Source organism: Scomber scombrus, chromosome 5 (assembly GCF_963691925.1).
Source record: "Scomber scombrus chromosome 5, fScoSco1.1, whole genome shotgun sequence".
Classification (NCBI taxonomy): domain Eukaryota; kingdom Metazoa; phylum Chordata; class Actinopteri; order Scombriformes; family Scombridae; genus Scomber; species Scomber scombrus.
Window position 1 is genome coordinate 29,464,883 of NC_084974.1, and position 14,458 is coordinate 29,479,340.

At 38.3% G+C, this 14,458-nt stretch overlaps 1 protein-coding gene across 1 annotated transcript; it reads right to left on the reverse strand.

The window, feature by feature from the left end:
* Nucleotides 1-5,918: 5,918 nt before the first annotated feature.
* med17 (mediator complex subunit 17) lies at nucleotides 5,919-14,140 on the reverse strand. The gene is made up of 13 exons (XM_062418655.1): nucleotides 14,033-14,140; nucleotides 12,860-13,104; nucleotides 12,074-12,237; nucleotides 11,516-11,735; nucleotides 11,290-11,426; nucleotides 10,444-10,525; nucleotides 10,090-10,242; nucleotides 9,607-9,737; nucleotides 8,986-9,170; nucleotides 8,004-8,141; nucleotides 7,750-7,867; nucleotides 7,465-7,624; nucleotides 5,919-6,309 (listed from the first exon to the last, which is right to left on the reverse strand). The coding sequence occupies exons 2-13, from the start codon at nucleotides 13,092-13,094 to the stop codon at nucleotides 6,101-6,103; spliced, it is 1,932 nt and encodes a 643-aa protein (XP_062274639.1). The 5' UTR covers nucleotides 13,095-13,104; nucleotides 14,033-14,140; the 3' UTR covers nucleotides 5,919-6,100.
* Between the last annotated feature and the right edge of the window lie 318 nt (nucleotides 14,141-14,458).

A 14,458-nucleotide genomic window follows, 5' to 3' on the forward strand; every position in this document is an offset into this window, starting at 1 on the left:
TGCTATATGTATATATATATATATATATATATTCTATGAATACATAAGATGAGGTCCCATCCCTTTCTATAGAAACTCAAACTGAGAACGTGGCATAAAACTTACATTCTCAGGCATGGCATTATAACTTGCACAACAGGGTTAGGTAGATCAACACAACACAGTCGTGTACACATGGCCAAATCTGAATCCCAAAGATACTAAAAGGCAATTGGAGAAGAGGAGCAGTAACTGATGAAGAAACGTTAACACTGTGAATGCTTCAGTAACTAATAAGGCTATGAAGATAATTGATTTAAGAGTCTTTTAAAACAAACTATGGTAAGAATGTAATATCTACATCATGAAGGCTTGGTGCTTAATCTTCATTTTAACTATCCAGTTTAAATGAAAGGACAGGCACTTTTTTTGCATCACACGGCCTTGTTTCTGAGTCAGCGTTGGTATTGTTGGGTGGAATTCTTTACCTGTGCCTCAATAAGCAAACACACCACCAGCAGAACCAGATCCCCCACTGAAACTCCTGTGAAAATACTTCACGAGGGATAGCCAGGCCAAAAAAAATAGACATGAGGCCAGTAGACTACTGTAGGCTACACTTAAATTTGTACTTCTCAGCTTGTTTGACAGGTTTTGTTTCCACTGGTAAGCAGCTTGTAATTTGTAAAGGAAACTACGAGAACAACACGTCTGTCCACATGTGGAATTGAATGCAAATCAGTCACTGTTTGGCAACTATGCCATGAGATGCAAAACTTGAGGTGAATTACCTTCTTTTTATGGAGTTTATTGTGTCACACAGTAAAATAGTTCAGCTGTTAACTGATGTCATACCTGGCTGAAGGTTGAATAGTAACTAGATTAGTGTGAAAGGTAATAGTGCTCAACATGAGGTACGCAATACATTTATCTGCCTCTTTTGAAGTTTCCTGCTTGTGCATTTATTTATTATTTACCTACATGAGCTGTTGCCCCACATCTCTATATGTATTTAAATGTTTTATGCCATTTTCTTCTTCAAAATGCATTTCAGTGAATCTATAATCTATATGTAATCTCCTCATCCTTTCTACTTTTGAAGTTGGAGCCATCTCCATCCATTCCCTGCAGAGGAGCCTCATTAGGTCAGTGCAGGAGGATGTGTTTTTCTCAGTGGACGTTACCAGTAACGGGAATCACACCATACAATGGACCTTTATGTCAGGAGCGGTGAGCCGCACCATAGGGACATGGCAGCCAGGGTATTACACTAACATCACGGTGGATTACAGCAGCAGAGTGCAGTCCTATAAAAATGGCTCTATGGGTCTGTCCGACCTGCGGCTCCAGGACGCTGGATATTATGTGGTCACAGTCACAGAAACAACAACAGGCAGCAGCAAGGACGCCGGGTTTGTCCTGAAAGTGAATGGTGAGTGGATTAGGCCTAGAATTACATGATGTAACAATTTATTATTATAAATGTGTTGTGTATGTTATTTATGTTGGGATCTATTTAAAAGACTGATGTAAAAAGGGTCAATGTTATAAGCTAATGCCTCAGTCTACACCTTTTTTTGGGTTGTCACTGTTTTTAAGGGAGGTGAAGAAAGAAATCAAGGACAGGTGATTATTTACTTTATTTATGTACATGTGTTTTTGAGTTGCATGCAGTTCAAGGTGACCAAATTAAACAAAAATGAATTAAATCTAAAGCAAAAAGATGCTAAAGCGACATGTTGGAAAACTTACCACAATCAACAGTCATGGGTTTAAGGTAGTAGTAGTAGTAGTAGTAGTGCTTACTTTCACACGCTTAGGCCTGTTTCCTGATACTAGAAACCACTATTCAGACTAGAATAAAGCAAAAACATGCTACACAACTTAAACAAACAAAATACAGCATGCCACGGAGTACTAATACCATGAAATAACAGCCAAAGTCTTAAGCTCCATCAAGACAAACTGGTATAAGAGTGGCAGTACTCCTGCCTAAGTTTCCCAGGCCTGTCTGTGTGCTGACACATACATTTCACGGACTTTGATGTTTATCATAAGTATTTATCAGTAAACATGTGTGATTTTGGTCAATGATAAAAATCACAACCTGTCAGGCAATTTTAGTGTGTGAGGATGAAATGTGAAAATAATTAAGACATTGCTATTTCTGAACACATGAATGACAAATCAACATGCTGTAATTGTCTTCTTGCTACTGTGCAACCTGCTACACTCACCTCTGGATGTAAGATGTTTTCCTGTCAGGTTTGCATTGTATTTGCATGTCTGTGTGAATGAAGGCCTTTTTTGTTGTAAGTGCCTTTCTGATGTAAATATAACTTGTGTCTTGCAGAAGTGCTATATGAGGATCTTCAGTACCTGTCCGTGTCTGCGTTAGCACTGGCCTGTTTGGCTAGCCTTCTCATGCTGGCCATGTGGCTGCTAGACAAAGCCTACAGGAAGATAGTAGCATGGAGACGCAGGAAACAGATGCCAGGTAAAGAAATGTAGGTCTCTACAGCAGGTTTTAGTTCTAGTTTGTATGGTTGTGTGGCTGTATGGTTGGTTGGTTGGTTTTATGGTTGTATGCTTGCTTGGTTGGTTGTATAGTTGCATGGTTGGTTGTATGGTTGATTGTATGGTTGGTTTGTTGGTTATTTGGTTGATTTTATGGTTGTATGGTTGGTTGGTTGATTGTATGGTAGGTTTTATAGTTGGTTGGTTTGTTGGTTGGTTGGTTAGTTGGTTGGTCGTATGGTGGGTTGGTTGTTTTTATCGTTGTATGGTTCTTTGTATGGTTGGTAGATAGATATACCAAAAATGAAGTCCGAAGAATAGAAACAATTCTAGTATATACATATCAATAAAATAAAGAATCAAATTATCACAAATTATAACATAATGGTAATGAAAATACACACAGAAATAAAAGTAAATTGCACAAATCCTATGTCACACAAATACACAAACAGAACAACACACTTTTAGATTTAAATTTTAAATTACCAAAAGTGTCAACCAACAGTCAACACTAAACGTTGGTGGTGTGCAGATTGATTTTATATTATTCATAATGATTTCACACGCAACCCAGAAAAAACCCAGTATGAATTTTGGTTTATTTGGTAATGAGACCGACTTTGCTTTTTAAATCATTAGGCTACCAAACAAAATTAGGTGCTCTAGATTCCCCGCACCCATCCTATCTAAACCCACCACTGCTCTACAATAAATGCACCTTTATGAACGAGGGGTATCAACTTGTTTGAAACACCATCCTCCATGATGAACTTTGCACTAACTCGCCAAAAATAAACTTCACTGGTACTTGATGAGAAACTTGAGTCTTTACAATAGCTTCGAGAACATCATAAAAGGGTGGAAACATATTCAGTAGCAGCGTCATATATTATTTAAACATTTATTATGACCAAGATCTATTGTTTGGTCTTTACTTTATTCTTTACCCTTTTATTTTATTGTTACTATGGCATCATTGTGTGCAATGTGTGAATATGGTTTGATGGGCGTGAATGTGTGTTGATGTTATCTTTTGTTGCTAAGTATGGGTGTGTGTGTGTGTGTGTGAGTGTGAGTACAAAGGTCTGTGAAAGTCCTATAGCTGTGTTACACCAATATATTGTGTTACGTTTCTGTACTGACAAAAGTTTAATCTTACATTTCTGCAGAAAATGACGCAACAGAGCTGCATCCACTTTGATGGACATCTATAACTTTTAATGGCATTAAAAAACACCAGAGACTGATCATTAAACTTGTCAGTGTTGCAACACAATGGATATTTTTTTAACTGTAGGTATTATGTACATATAACTATTATGAAAAACTGAAATGTACAAAAAAACCACTACTAGCCCATGTTTACATTTTATATTGTATACACATGTATTAAGTTCTCACTGTTGATGACACTGTATGAATGTAAATATATCACTTCATGGCAATGGAGAAAATATTAATTGTGTGTTTTTTTCTGTTACTAATGGCTTATTCATACAATTATACAAACTTAAATGAAGTGCAGGGTCTGAAAAATGAAACAGCAGTGTATAATGTCACTGACTATATCAAACTTCAGATGCAGTGATATTAGATTAACCCTTACATACTGTTCATATTCTGACTCATAATTCATCTGTACACCTATTCACATTCATAAACTCCCCCATCAGTCATTAATAAATGTTTGACTAATCTTAAGGGAAAAAAAGATGATGGATTTACAATCATTATTTTATGGTGCAGGGGAACATTTTATATAATGTGATGAATACAACAGCATGTTTGAATGCTGATTTTTGATTTGATTTGATTTTTTAAATAAACACAGGTATACAACAGGTATGGGTATATTTGCAGCTGCACTAAATTTAAGAAAACACGCATTGTATTTCCATTTTTATATACTGTGGGTTACATTAGGAAAAGTCCAGCTAAAACAAACGTGTAAAGGGTGTTTTTACACCTCACAAATGGGAAAAATGGGCCGAAAATGGACCCTGAACAGTATGTAAGGGTTAATAACCATATTACACTTTTCAGGTCTTTAGATTGATGCTTTTAATAGTAAAAAACAAAACAAAAGTGATAACATATCTTCCATATATTCCACTTACTCTATATGACTCCAAAAATATAAAAAGGTAGCTCATCCCAAGTTTCCTAGTCAAAGAAGACAGAGTATTAACATTTCACCTGTTTGTTTTGGCTCAAATCACATTTAGGACTAGGAAATTTGAGATGTGGTACCTTTTTATGTTGTTGGAAGATGCTTACTGGGTTTTGGGTTTAGTAATCCACTGAGAATATCTTTGTGGAAGTGAAACCTCCTCCTTTTCAGGCATTTCCAACCTGTTTGGTGTTAAAATAAAACCTCACTCATGGGTGTTTCTTAAAACTAATCGATCAGATAAAGAAGAAAGTTAGTTTTTCCAAAATGTTGTGTTGCTCAAATCAGAAAAAAGTGGTGAGTCCAGAAGTCCAAAGGAAACATCTAATGCACAGTTTTATTCTTATGATATGAAAAAAGGTATGAGCCATAAAGACTTGCCCAGGAGAAAGATCAAGGTCACGCCAGGTAGAAACCATCTCTGAACAGGCTTTTAATGCTCCACTTTTAACAGGCGCAGCATTATATATTCTCAAGGATAACAGATAAGACAGCTGAAAGCATTTTCCAAATCAAATTAATTCATGATGCTATTTTATCCTGCTCGGATCGAAAGCATCCTCTCCTCACCTTTGGAATATATGTGCGATATGGAAACATCTGGAGAATATGGGACACAACGCTCTCCAAGACTCCTCTCACCCTGCCAACCATCTTTTCAACCTTCTCTTTTCTTTTAACCAGCACGGTCATGTTCTTCTTCTTCATAACACCGGACCCCGAGGCTGTTCGTGCCCTTAAACACTTAAATCAGTAATGTGCTGCCTGCTTATTCCTGCCTGTGAATGTCAGTATGTACTCAATGGCATGCATCATAGCTGGTTGTGGTACTGATAGCCTCCCATGGCAGTGTTCTTTTTATTATTTATCATTATTAGTATAACTTAAACTGCTTTTAAGTGAGTGAGGTTCTTGTTTTGTGTGAGCTCACCAAACCAAATTCCTATCAACTATGTTTAAGTGGCAATAAAGTACTAAAAAGGAACAGAAATACTACAAGCTAAACCATTTTTATGATGGCTAAGTAACTATCAGCTTAGGAAGGAAGTGTGGGAAAAAACAGCTTTAATAACCTTGTGCTGACTCAGTGTTAAAGTATGAATGGAACTGGAGCACAGCAAAAAAAAAAGACGTTTATTTTCACATTTTAACCCCTTTAAATTTGACTAAACCACATGGACACACAAAAACATAATTGACCCATAGACAAACAGATTTGCAGACATTGCTTTTTATTTTGTATCAGACTTTTTGAGGTGTGGATATCACAGCTGTAAAACCAATGTGATGCTTTTCCTTTTGAATTTTGTGGCTGTGAATCTCCAGAGAAAGTGTTTGTTTTAATGTTGTTGAGGTGGTTTTTTCGGTTGTCAGGCTCACTGCTGGGAAAGCAGATTTTTTTTTTAAGGAGTCCGCAGACAGAAACTGTATCTAAGGACAAGGAGTCAGTGCAGCCATGAGGAGCTCCATCTTGTACACAAAGTTTCGTCCCTCCATCTTGCTCCAGTGGACCTCCTTGTATTGCCCCCTGAGGTGGCTCCACTTGCCGTCCTGGATGACGTCGCTCTTCGGCAGCTCTTTGGTCTGGCTGCGGGGGAACTGGACCAAAACTTTGCACCCGCTCTCCGGACCGTTACGCACTGAGGGAACAAATAGATACACACAGACATTATATCAGTGACTACAGTGACTAAAATCTGCCTCTACGGGTTATGAGGATATTGAGTATTGCTTTAACAAACTGCCTTAGGAAGCGGTTTTAATGTTAGACGACATTGATGCACGCATTCCAGTGGTGACTTTGTGGTAGTGATTTGCTTTCTTCCTTCCTCTTTCAAACATTTCCACAACCGCCAGAGACTAAGTGAGCTTGTTGAATTAAGACCTTGATTTACACAAGTTAAGAAAAAGTTGAGCCCATTAATTGAAACTGCAACTGGTCTTATTGCATTATGGTCTATTAGAGCTAATGTAAGTATCCTTTCCAACTCTCACAGGATTTTTAGATACTGACAGGAGAAACTAATGAAAGTAAACATTACTTGGCTATTGAGCCATTAGTTGCACTTAATATGAGTATTTATTTAGTGGACTGAAAAAAATGCACATTAATAGCGAGAGAAAAACTTCACAAATAGGCAATTTGCAATTTTTTGAAAGTGGATTAACTAAAACTTTTCTTAGAATAGAGGAATTTCCTGCCTTGATCTTTGCATCATGTATCAATTATGTTTTGTTGGGTTTAAATACAGTACTGCATGCTGCCACTATTGCAGTAAAGCTTAAATGCAGTTAGTATAAAATGGGGCTGAGTATTGGTACTCGATACCTTTTAAATATCGACCAAAATAAATCAATACCAAGTAGTATCGAATTGTCTCCAGTCAATCGAAACCTGCAATCGATCCTTTTTGCACCCAGAGCTAGAAAATATGACTATTTGTATGGATTTGTTCACAGCCAATCAACACAAGTGTTCTTTAACTTAATGCGACATGTAATTGGCCCACTGCCACAGCAGCTACAACCTGTCTGTGGTGTTGAAGTCGTGGTGAATTTAAGTTAGCGCTTAGCAGTTCAGCAGCCAAGATGCCACCTAAACGCTCTAAAGTGGGTCTATACTACACGCCTGTTACGCCAGATAACAGCAAATGCACAAAATCTGTGATGGGTATCGAATTAAGTACTCAGTGGGGATCAGTACCACTTTAAGGGTACTTGGATTGGTACTGGTATCGTCATTTTTTAAACGATACCCAGTCCTAGAATATAATAACTAACAACACCCGTCTCACCTGAGATGGCGTACTCTCCATTTGGAGAGGCGACGGTGACGGCAGAGGCGTTGCCGATGCTCTCCACCGGGCCGAGGCCTACGTGGTTACTGAAGCTCAGGACGTGCCAGCCCATAACTTTGGCCAGCTGCTGAACCGCATGCACCTGATGCTGCGACATCTGCAATAACACAAGTTGGAAGAAGGTATACACATGACTTAAGAAACAGAAATGAGGAGGTTTATTTCACAAATTAATAATTTTGAGGTCTGTTAATTCAGCCTGTGGGAAGCTAACAGTGATACCTGTGAGAGGAGGAAGTCCTGCAGCTCCTGCTCCTGGTGTGACAGTGTGACGACGCGTCCATCTCTGTGCACTACTCTGATCTGCTCCACACCGATGTTCAGCTGCAGCTGGATGGACCTGGACGCACAAAACAGTTGTTCAAGTAATAAAATACAAATATAACCGAAAAACATTGCTGCTCATTTTAGAACAAAATTAAAGTAAAAATGAAAGCACAATTAATCTGTTATCCTTCTTCATCTCTTCCACTTACTTGCAGATCTGCTCGTAGCCCTGAGAGGTGATGAGCACCTTGACGCTGGACTCGTACACGTCGTTGATGTTGGACCAGTGAGCTTGGATCTGGGGGTCTTCGATGCGGCTGGCCAGGGTGTCGATGGTCCGTGCCGTCCTGTTGATCACAAATATAAACCGTTAATGCTGCTGAATTATGAAGCATGTGGCAAAAAAAATTACTATCCCTGGCTGTCTGTGCCATTTCCAGTGATTTTGGATCTGGTTTCTTATCCTGCAGGAGATTTAATCATATTAATTTCATCATATTTGGCCATGCTGTATTTCTGTCATTACTCTGTCTTGTTCTATTCTGTACATACAACATTTAATGGATGTCTATCTGTCTTCGAAGAGGGATCCCTCCTCTGTTGCTCTTTCTGAGGTTTCTTACATTTCTTCCCCATTAAAAAAAAGTTTTTTTCCTGATTAGAATCGAGTCAAAGGACAGAGGATGTTGTATTGCTCTACAGACTGTGAGGAAAATTTGTGCTTTTTGATATTGGGCTACACAAATAAAAGTAACTTGACTTCATTTTGTTTTTAAATGTATTTTCCTAAGATCTGGCATGTCCTAACTATTACATAAAGGGCTGTGTGCCTGCAGGGCAAAACAGACAAAGTAAGCAGCCTTCTAGCCAAATGTGGCATTGCCAGCAGTGAAGTGCATGTCTGGGAGTGTCGAATTATGCGGATTGAGCAATATGTGCTTGCTGAAACTGAGTAAACATTATTCATCTACAAAGACGTCCAAATATTTCCACTGAAAACTAAATCATCAGCCTGGATTTTCATACAGTATTCACAATGGTAAACCCCGTCATAGATCAATGTTTACTTGCTGCAAATATCACTGTAGGTTAAATTATTGCAGTACAATGCCACGTCAGTCGCTGGAAACATTTTTCTATAAATCCTATCAGTTCTCAAATAAAAATCACACAAGGTCAAACTAAAGTCACCTGCTACGTAGGAAGATGTGTTTGGCCTGTTTGATGATCTTCTCCAGCAGACCCTCGTTCTGCTGCATACTGGCGATTTCAGCTTTGTCGTAGGCCATAGGTCCCGCGAGGCGCATGCGTTTGTGGCCGAAGGGGGCGCTGGCAGGATGAGGCATCACCACAGAGCTCAGCTGCTGCTTGTGGAACTGTAACAGAGACGTGAAATAAATGAGTATTAATTCAATTAAACCATGAAGAACGGAGTGAAAGACTCTGACTGATGACAGTTTTATAGATATATTAGGGCGGCATTTATTCTGGTTCAAATGAGTGCCAGTATCCATCAATGGTAAGTGACTGATGAGTTCGCTAGTGTGCCTGTTTTTTTATGCTGTAGGCCAAATTTCTGATGAGGGACGATAAAGACTGAAGTGAACTCCTTTTTCCTAAGAACACCAGTTTTACGGGAAGATGGGACATAAAACATCAGATAAAATTAAAAGGGATATTTTGATGTTTTTTAATATATATTCTGATGTTTTATCTTACCTTTTATTCTCTCTCATCCTTATTTTTCCTCTCAAAAACTGACTATAGAACTGTTGAGAAACAGACACAGACACACACACACAGGTCTCTCACCTCTCTCATCATTTGATGCAGGTTGTGCTCCAGCACATACAGGTGGTCATCTGGTTTGGGTTTCTCCGGAGACGATCTGTGGTTCTTCTTCTCTCCAGTGGAGTGGCAGAGTGAAATGGACAGCTGCAGGCCTTTAAAAGGGGATCACAGGAATAAATGGGGCCTGAGTGTGGTTGTTTCATGCCTCCATAAAGACTATTCAGAGTAACTCAAATGCAAATATGAGGAATAATGGTAAAAAATGGTGCAAATGTCATTTCAAATGATATAAAACAAACAAAAATAATAAAAAATACTAAATGTACATTTTAACAAACCTGATGCTGCTTTTAAAACTATTTTTAAAGATATTTTTGAATTTCTCATCTTGCCAACCCTTATTTGGTATATAAAGAGTATATATAAAAAGCCATAAAATGATTAAATCCAACAAGACAAAGATATCATTTTCTGCTGATTTGGTTTTCCCACTTTGATGCTGACCTGGGAAAGGCTGCGAGATGATCTGATTCTTCACAACGATGTGAGGGATCTGGGATTTAATCTGCACAGCTTCTCTTGACAGCTGAGCGAAGATCTCCTTACAGAGCAAAACGTTCTGCGCTGCCTCCAGCTTCACGTGCCAGGACTGAGTACCTGAGTGGAAATAAAAAGAGAAAAGAGAAGATATGACAGCTGGATGAAGAGAGTTCAGGAGAGGAGAAGAGTAGAGAAACTTAAGAGATATATTTCCTAAATCTAAAAGGCAGGGATTCAGGATGTTACTGAACTCGTTTTAAAAGTTGGACATCTATCAAAAAGGCATGTAATGTCAAGTCTGTGTTTATCAAACCGTACCGGCTTTGGATTTTGGTTGCCTCCTGAACAGATTGACAGTTCCCAGATCACCGATGTCTGGAGCTTGTTTCTGAATGGACACCTGAGGACATCAACAGCATTAGACAGCGAAAATCAATCTGAAATCAATCCAAAAACTGATGTAATGTAGCGATTGTGTGAGTTTCTTCATAAATGTGTGTGTGATAGCAGGTGATAGTAAAATGTAACAAAAATATGAATGCATTTCAATACGGTACACAGATAAGCAATATAACTAACTCAATATTTTTTACGTGGCTAAAGATAAAGATGATTGGTCATTCAAGGTTATGTGTAACCTTATTTCCTCTCCTTCTATTCACACAACAATGCCTCTGTGATTGAAAAACTATAAATAATCATATATTTTTGTTTTAGACTATCTGTTTTGATTTCTTATCCGATATATTTGTGTTTTTAAAAAAAAAGTGTGGTTGAACAGGTTTATTTTTATTTAAAAAGAATAGGCTAGATTATTTTTCATTTAAATGTCTGGTTGAGCTCAGAAATAAAAATGTCAAATGATATTTTAGTGGCTTCTTGTGATTTGATATGAATGGAAGAGATAGTTCTTACTTTGGGAACAACAAATTGCAAAATGTCAATAGAGCGAAGATTATGACATCCTTGTTTCCATTTTAAAAGAGGAAAAGATATGACATCATACCGTGAAGAAACTTGTATTTTACACCCCTACTCCCTTCATCCCCTAAACATTCTCAGGATCAAAACTAGCACTATATAAATAAAATTAACCTTATTTTAGTGGAACACACCATCCTGCAGAGACACATTGATCTACCTCTTGTCCCCCTCCCCTCTCACCTTGATATAAGCGGATCCCTCCAGATCACTGGGGATCTGGACATCAAGGGGGCAGTAGTCCTCTGGGATCTTTTTGTCCAGATCAATATCCGTGTTCTTGATCACCTCAAATGTTCCGTGGTGAGGAAACAGAGAACCTACACGGATAATCAGTCACAGCATGTTAGTGTGTGTCAAACCGGGTCAGATTTGACCGTGTGTACATCAGACGCCTCGTAATTATCACCTGCGCTCCGGTAGCTGAGGTCTCCCAGGATCTTGTCTCCTACTTTGCGTAGTTTCCACTGCGAGCGGAGTCGCAGCAGCTCCGAGTTGAAATCCCGCTGCCTCCGGTTCTCCTGGTTCTCCGTCACCGACTTGTTGAGCTTCTCTGCTCCCTTCAGGAGGAGAGAGGCTGCCGTGGCCAACGACTTCTTTTTACTGATCAGCTGGAAAACCTGAGGCGCCTGCAAGAAAATCAATTTATATCAATCTTTGTCATTATTTTAATCTAACTTTTAATACGCTTTTTCTTATTCCTTCTTATTTTTTATTTTCGCTTTTACTTTCTGCTTTTGTCTCACTTGTTACTTTTTTCTTTGGAATTTGTTCTTTGTTTTTGTCCCTTCGTCATCATTTCTCCTTTTTCTTTATGTTGTCCTCGGTCTAAACTTGTTCTGTCTTATCAGCTTGTCAATCAACTGTGAAGCACTTTGAACTACACTAACCTGTATGAAAGCTGCAGATATGTGGCATGCACGGTAATAATCGCTCGTTCATTATTCATATTTTTTCAGTAGTTTACCTTGCCAGCTGTTGGATCCTGAGACACGGGGTCTAAGGCCATGTACTTCTTCTCCTTCACCACGCTGAGCACATCGTAGAGGACGCACATCTCCGTCAGGGCGCTGCGCAGGTTGTTACGCACCGAGTCCCAGGGCCAGAGAGACGGCTGAAACTTCACCGTGCCTGTCGAAGCAAACACTGCTCATCAGATTTTTATGAAGCTTTGAAACAGGATCATTAGTGTTTGGGTTCATGCTTTAAACTGTAACATGCTGAATCATCAACATCTTTAGTTTTAAAATATGATCTGGTACTTTCCTGTCATTTGAAAATCCCCTGCAGACCTGGTTTTGAATTTGTGATGTATGATATTGATGTTTTTACACCACAAAAAAAGTTACATTATATTATATTATCCAAATCCTTAAATTTACACAAACTTCTTCTCCCTTCTTTAATCTATAAATATGCTTCTCTCTTTTCTTCATTTCTCCTTCTCCCCCATCCTCCTCACTCTCTCTCAAATTTCAACATTTGTTTGAGTGCACAGGGCCTTTAAATATTTTTTAGGATTCCTTGATGTACCTTTCGCAATTAAATTCCCTCATTTTCACCACCTGGAATACAAATATTTTAAGTCCAGAAATGTATTGACCTCAGTTCTTTAATAAACCTGAACTTAAAGTGGCTATGTGGAAACCCGAGAGCTGTAATGAGTCAGTGATGGATCGATCAAAGCAGGTAATCAGGTTAACAGAATCTAGCTCCGTCTCTAATTTTTTTATTATTTTTTTCTTGAGAGTACCTTCTTCCTCCTCTGGTTCCTGCTTGCCCCATTCGCGGTCCCTGGTTTCACCCTCGGCCCCGTCCTCCTCGGATTCGGATCCCTGGCTGAAGTCAATTCTCTGGGCCAACTTCGCCAAATTCTGGGACATGGACAGAGGGGGGACGTACGTCTCTGTCCCATCAAGAGCCACTTCCTGCACCTGCTTCTCACAGGTCGACTCGATGCTGACCCTCACCGCCGGACCGCCAGACATGGTGACAAGGCTGAGATGAAGACAAGCAGAGCGATTTAAAGATAAAAGATAAAGATAAAGATACATTTATTGATCCCACAGTGGGGAAAATTAATTGCTACAGCAGCTCAAAAAATAGTGATATAGAAAAAAATCATTAAACTGTCTGTGATATATATATCACATCTATATTATGACATCTTTTAAAGCTAACCAAACAAATTCACTTAACAAATAAATGTTTGAAATTAAAAAAAAGAAAAAAAAGTGCTTTACGTATTTTAAAAAAAGGAAAAAAACACACACAAACAAAATAAAACAAAACAACACTTAGTAAAAACAAGAACTGAGGAAACGCTATCATAACTCTCATGAATCTGCAGTCAGGAAACACCAGAGAGAATAAAATAAAGTCAAATTTGAGGTGTTGGTATCAAAAGCAAAACAAAGATAAAAAGAGGAAATGTGATGATGTAAAAACAGACATAAAAAGGTGAAAAACAATCAGTAAATAAAATAAAATGATAGTCTGAATAATAAAACGGGCTAAAACCTACAATAAAAGACAATATAAAACAGCAAAGTCTTAGGTTTGCTTTTAAAAATATCTAAATGTGCAATCAACTCTTAAGATTATTATATTTAAATCCATAATTTACCAGGATGCATTAATCTACTTATTGTTTGGTGCATGGACTAAAATGTTGAATGAAGTGAATGCAAAGATTGTTTTTGCTGCAGCTATTTGCACATTTATCTGCATTTATATTAGTATTAGCTGATTTGACATGCACCTTTGTATTAGCTCTTAATTAACTCTATAACAATAACTATAAACTTATAATGTCTGCCTGTGATTGTGTGTTGCTGTAGCTTTAGCCTCCTGCTATAATCATACTGGATAAATAAAGATTGTTTAACTCCAGATAAATGTCCTCATAACAAGCTGTGAGTCTTACCTCTGATGTTCACCACAAATAAAGCTTTAAATGGATGTATTTAAAGGAAATGTAAGATGTTTTCCAGAAGCTAATGTTTCATTCTTATGCGACACAGGAACAAGCGCACTTCATTCTTCTTCTACGTTTTCGTTTTCCTTCTTATCCTCTTCTTCTTCTTCTTCTTCTTCTTCTTCTTCTGGGGCACTTTACTCTACTGCCCCCTGGTGGGAAGCTTGTTTGTGCTTATGTGGCTTTTTTGCCTTTGCACTTGTAAATCTATAATCATTTATTTTGTGTGTGTGTGTGTGTGTGTGTGTGTGTGTGTGTGTGTGTGTGTGTGTGGGTATGTGTGTGTTTTTAATGTTTTAATGTGAGTATGAACCCTGTTTAGTCTGGTGGGAATGATTTTCATCAGTACCGGTGTTATGTCCAAATCTGTTCCTC

Excerpts from the sequence above, each read along its gene's own strand:
- med17 (XM_062418655.1), bottom strand. The coding sequence starts at position 13,094 with ATGTCTGGCGGTCCGGCGGTGAGGGTCAGCATCGAGTCGACCTGTGAG. Across the intron at positions 10,243-10,443 it reads GCAACCAAAATCCAAAGCCG|GTACTCAGTCCTGGCACGTG; the intron begins GTACGGTTTGAT and ends ATTTCCACTCAG. Across the intron at positions 9,171-9,606 it reads TGCATCAAATGATGAGAGAG|TTCCACAAGCAGCAGCTGAG; the intron begins GTGAGAGACCTG and ends TCTCTGTTACAG.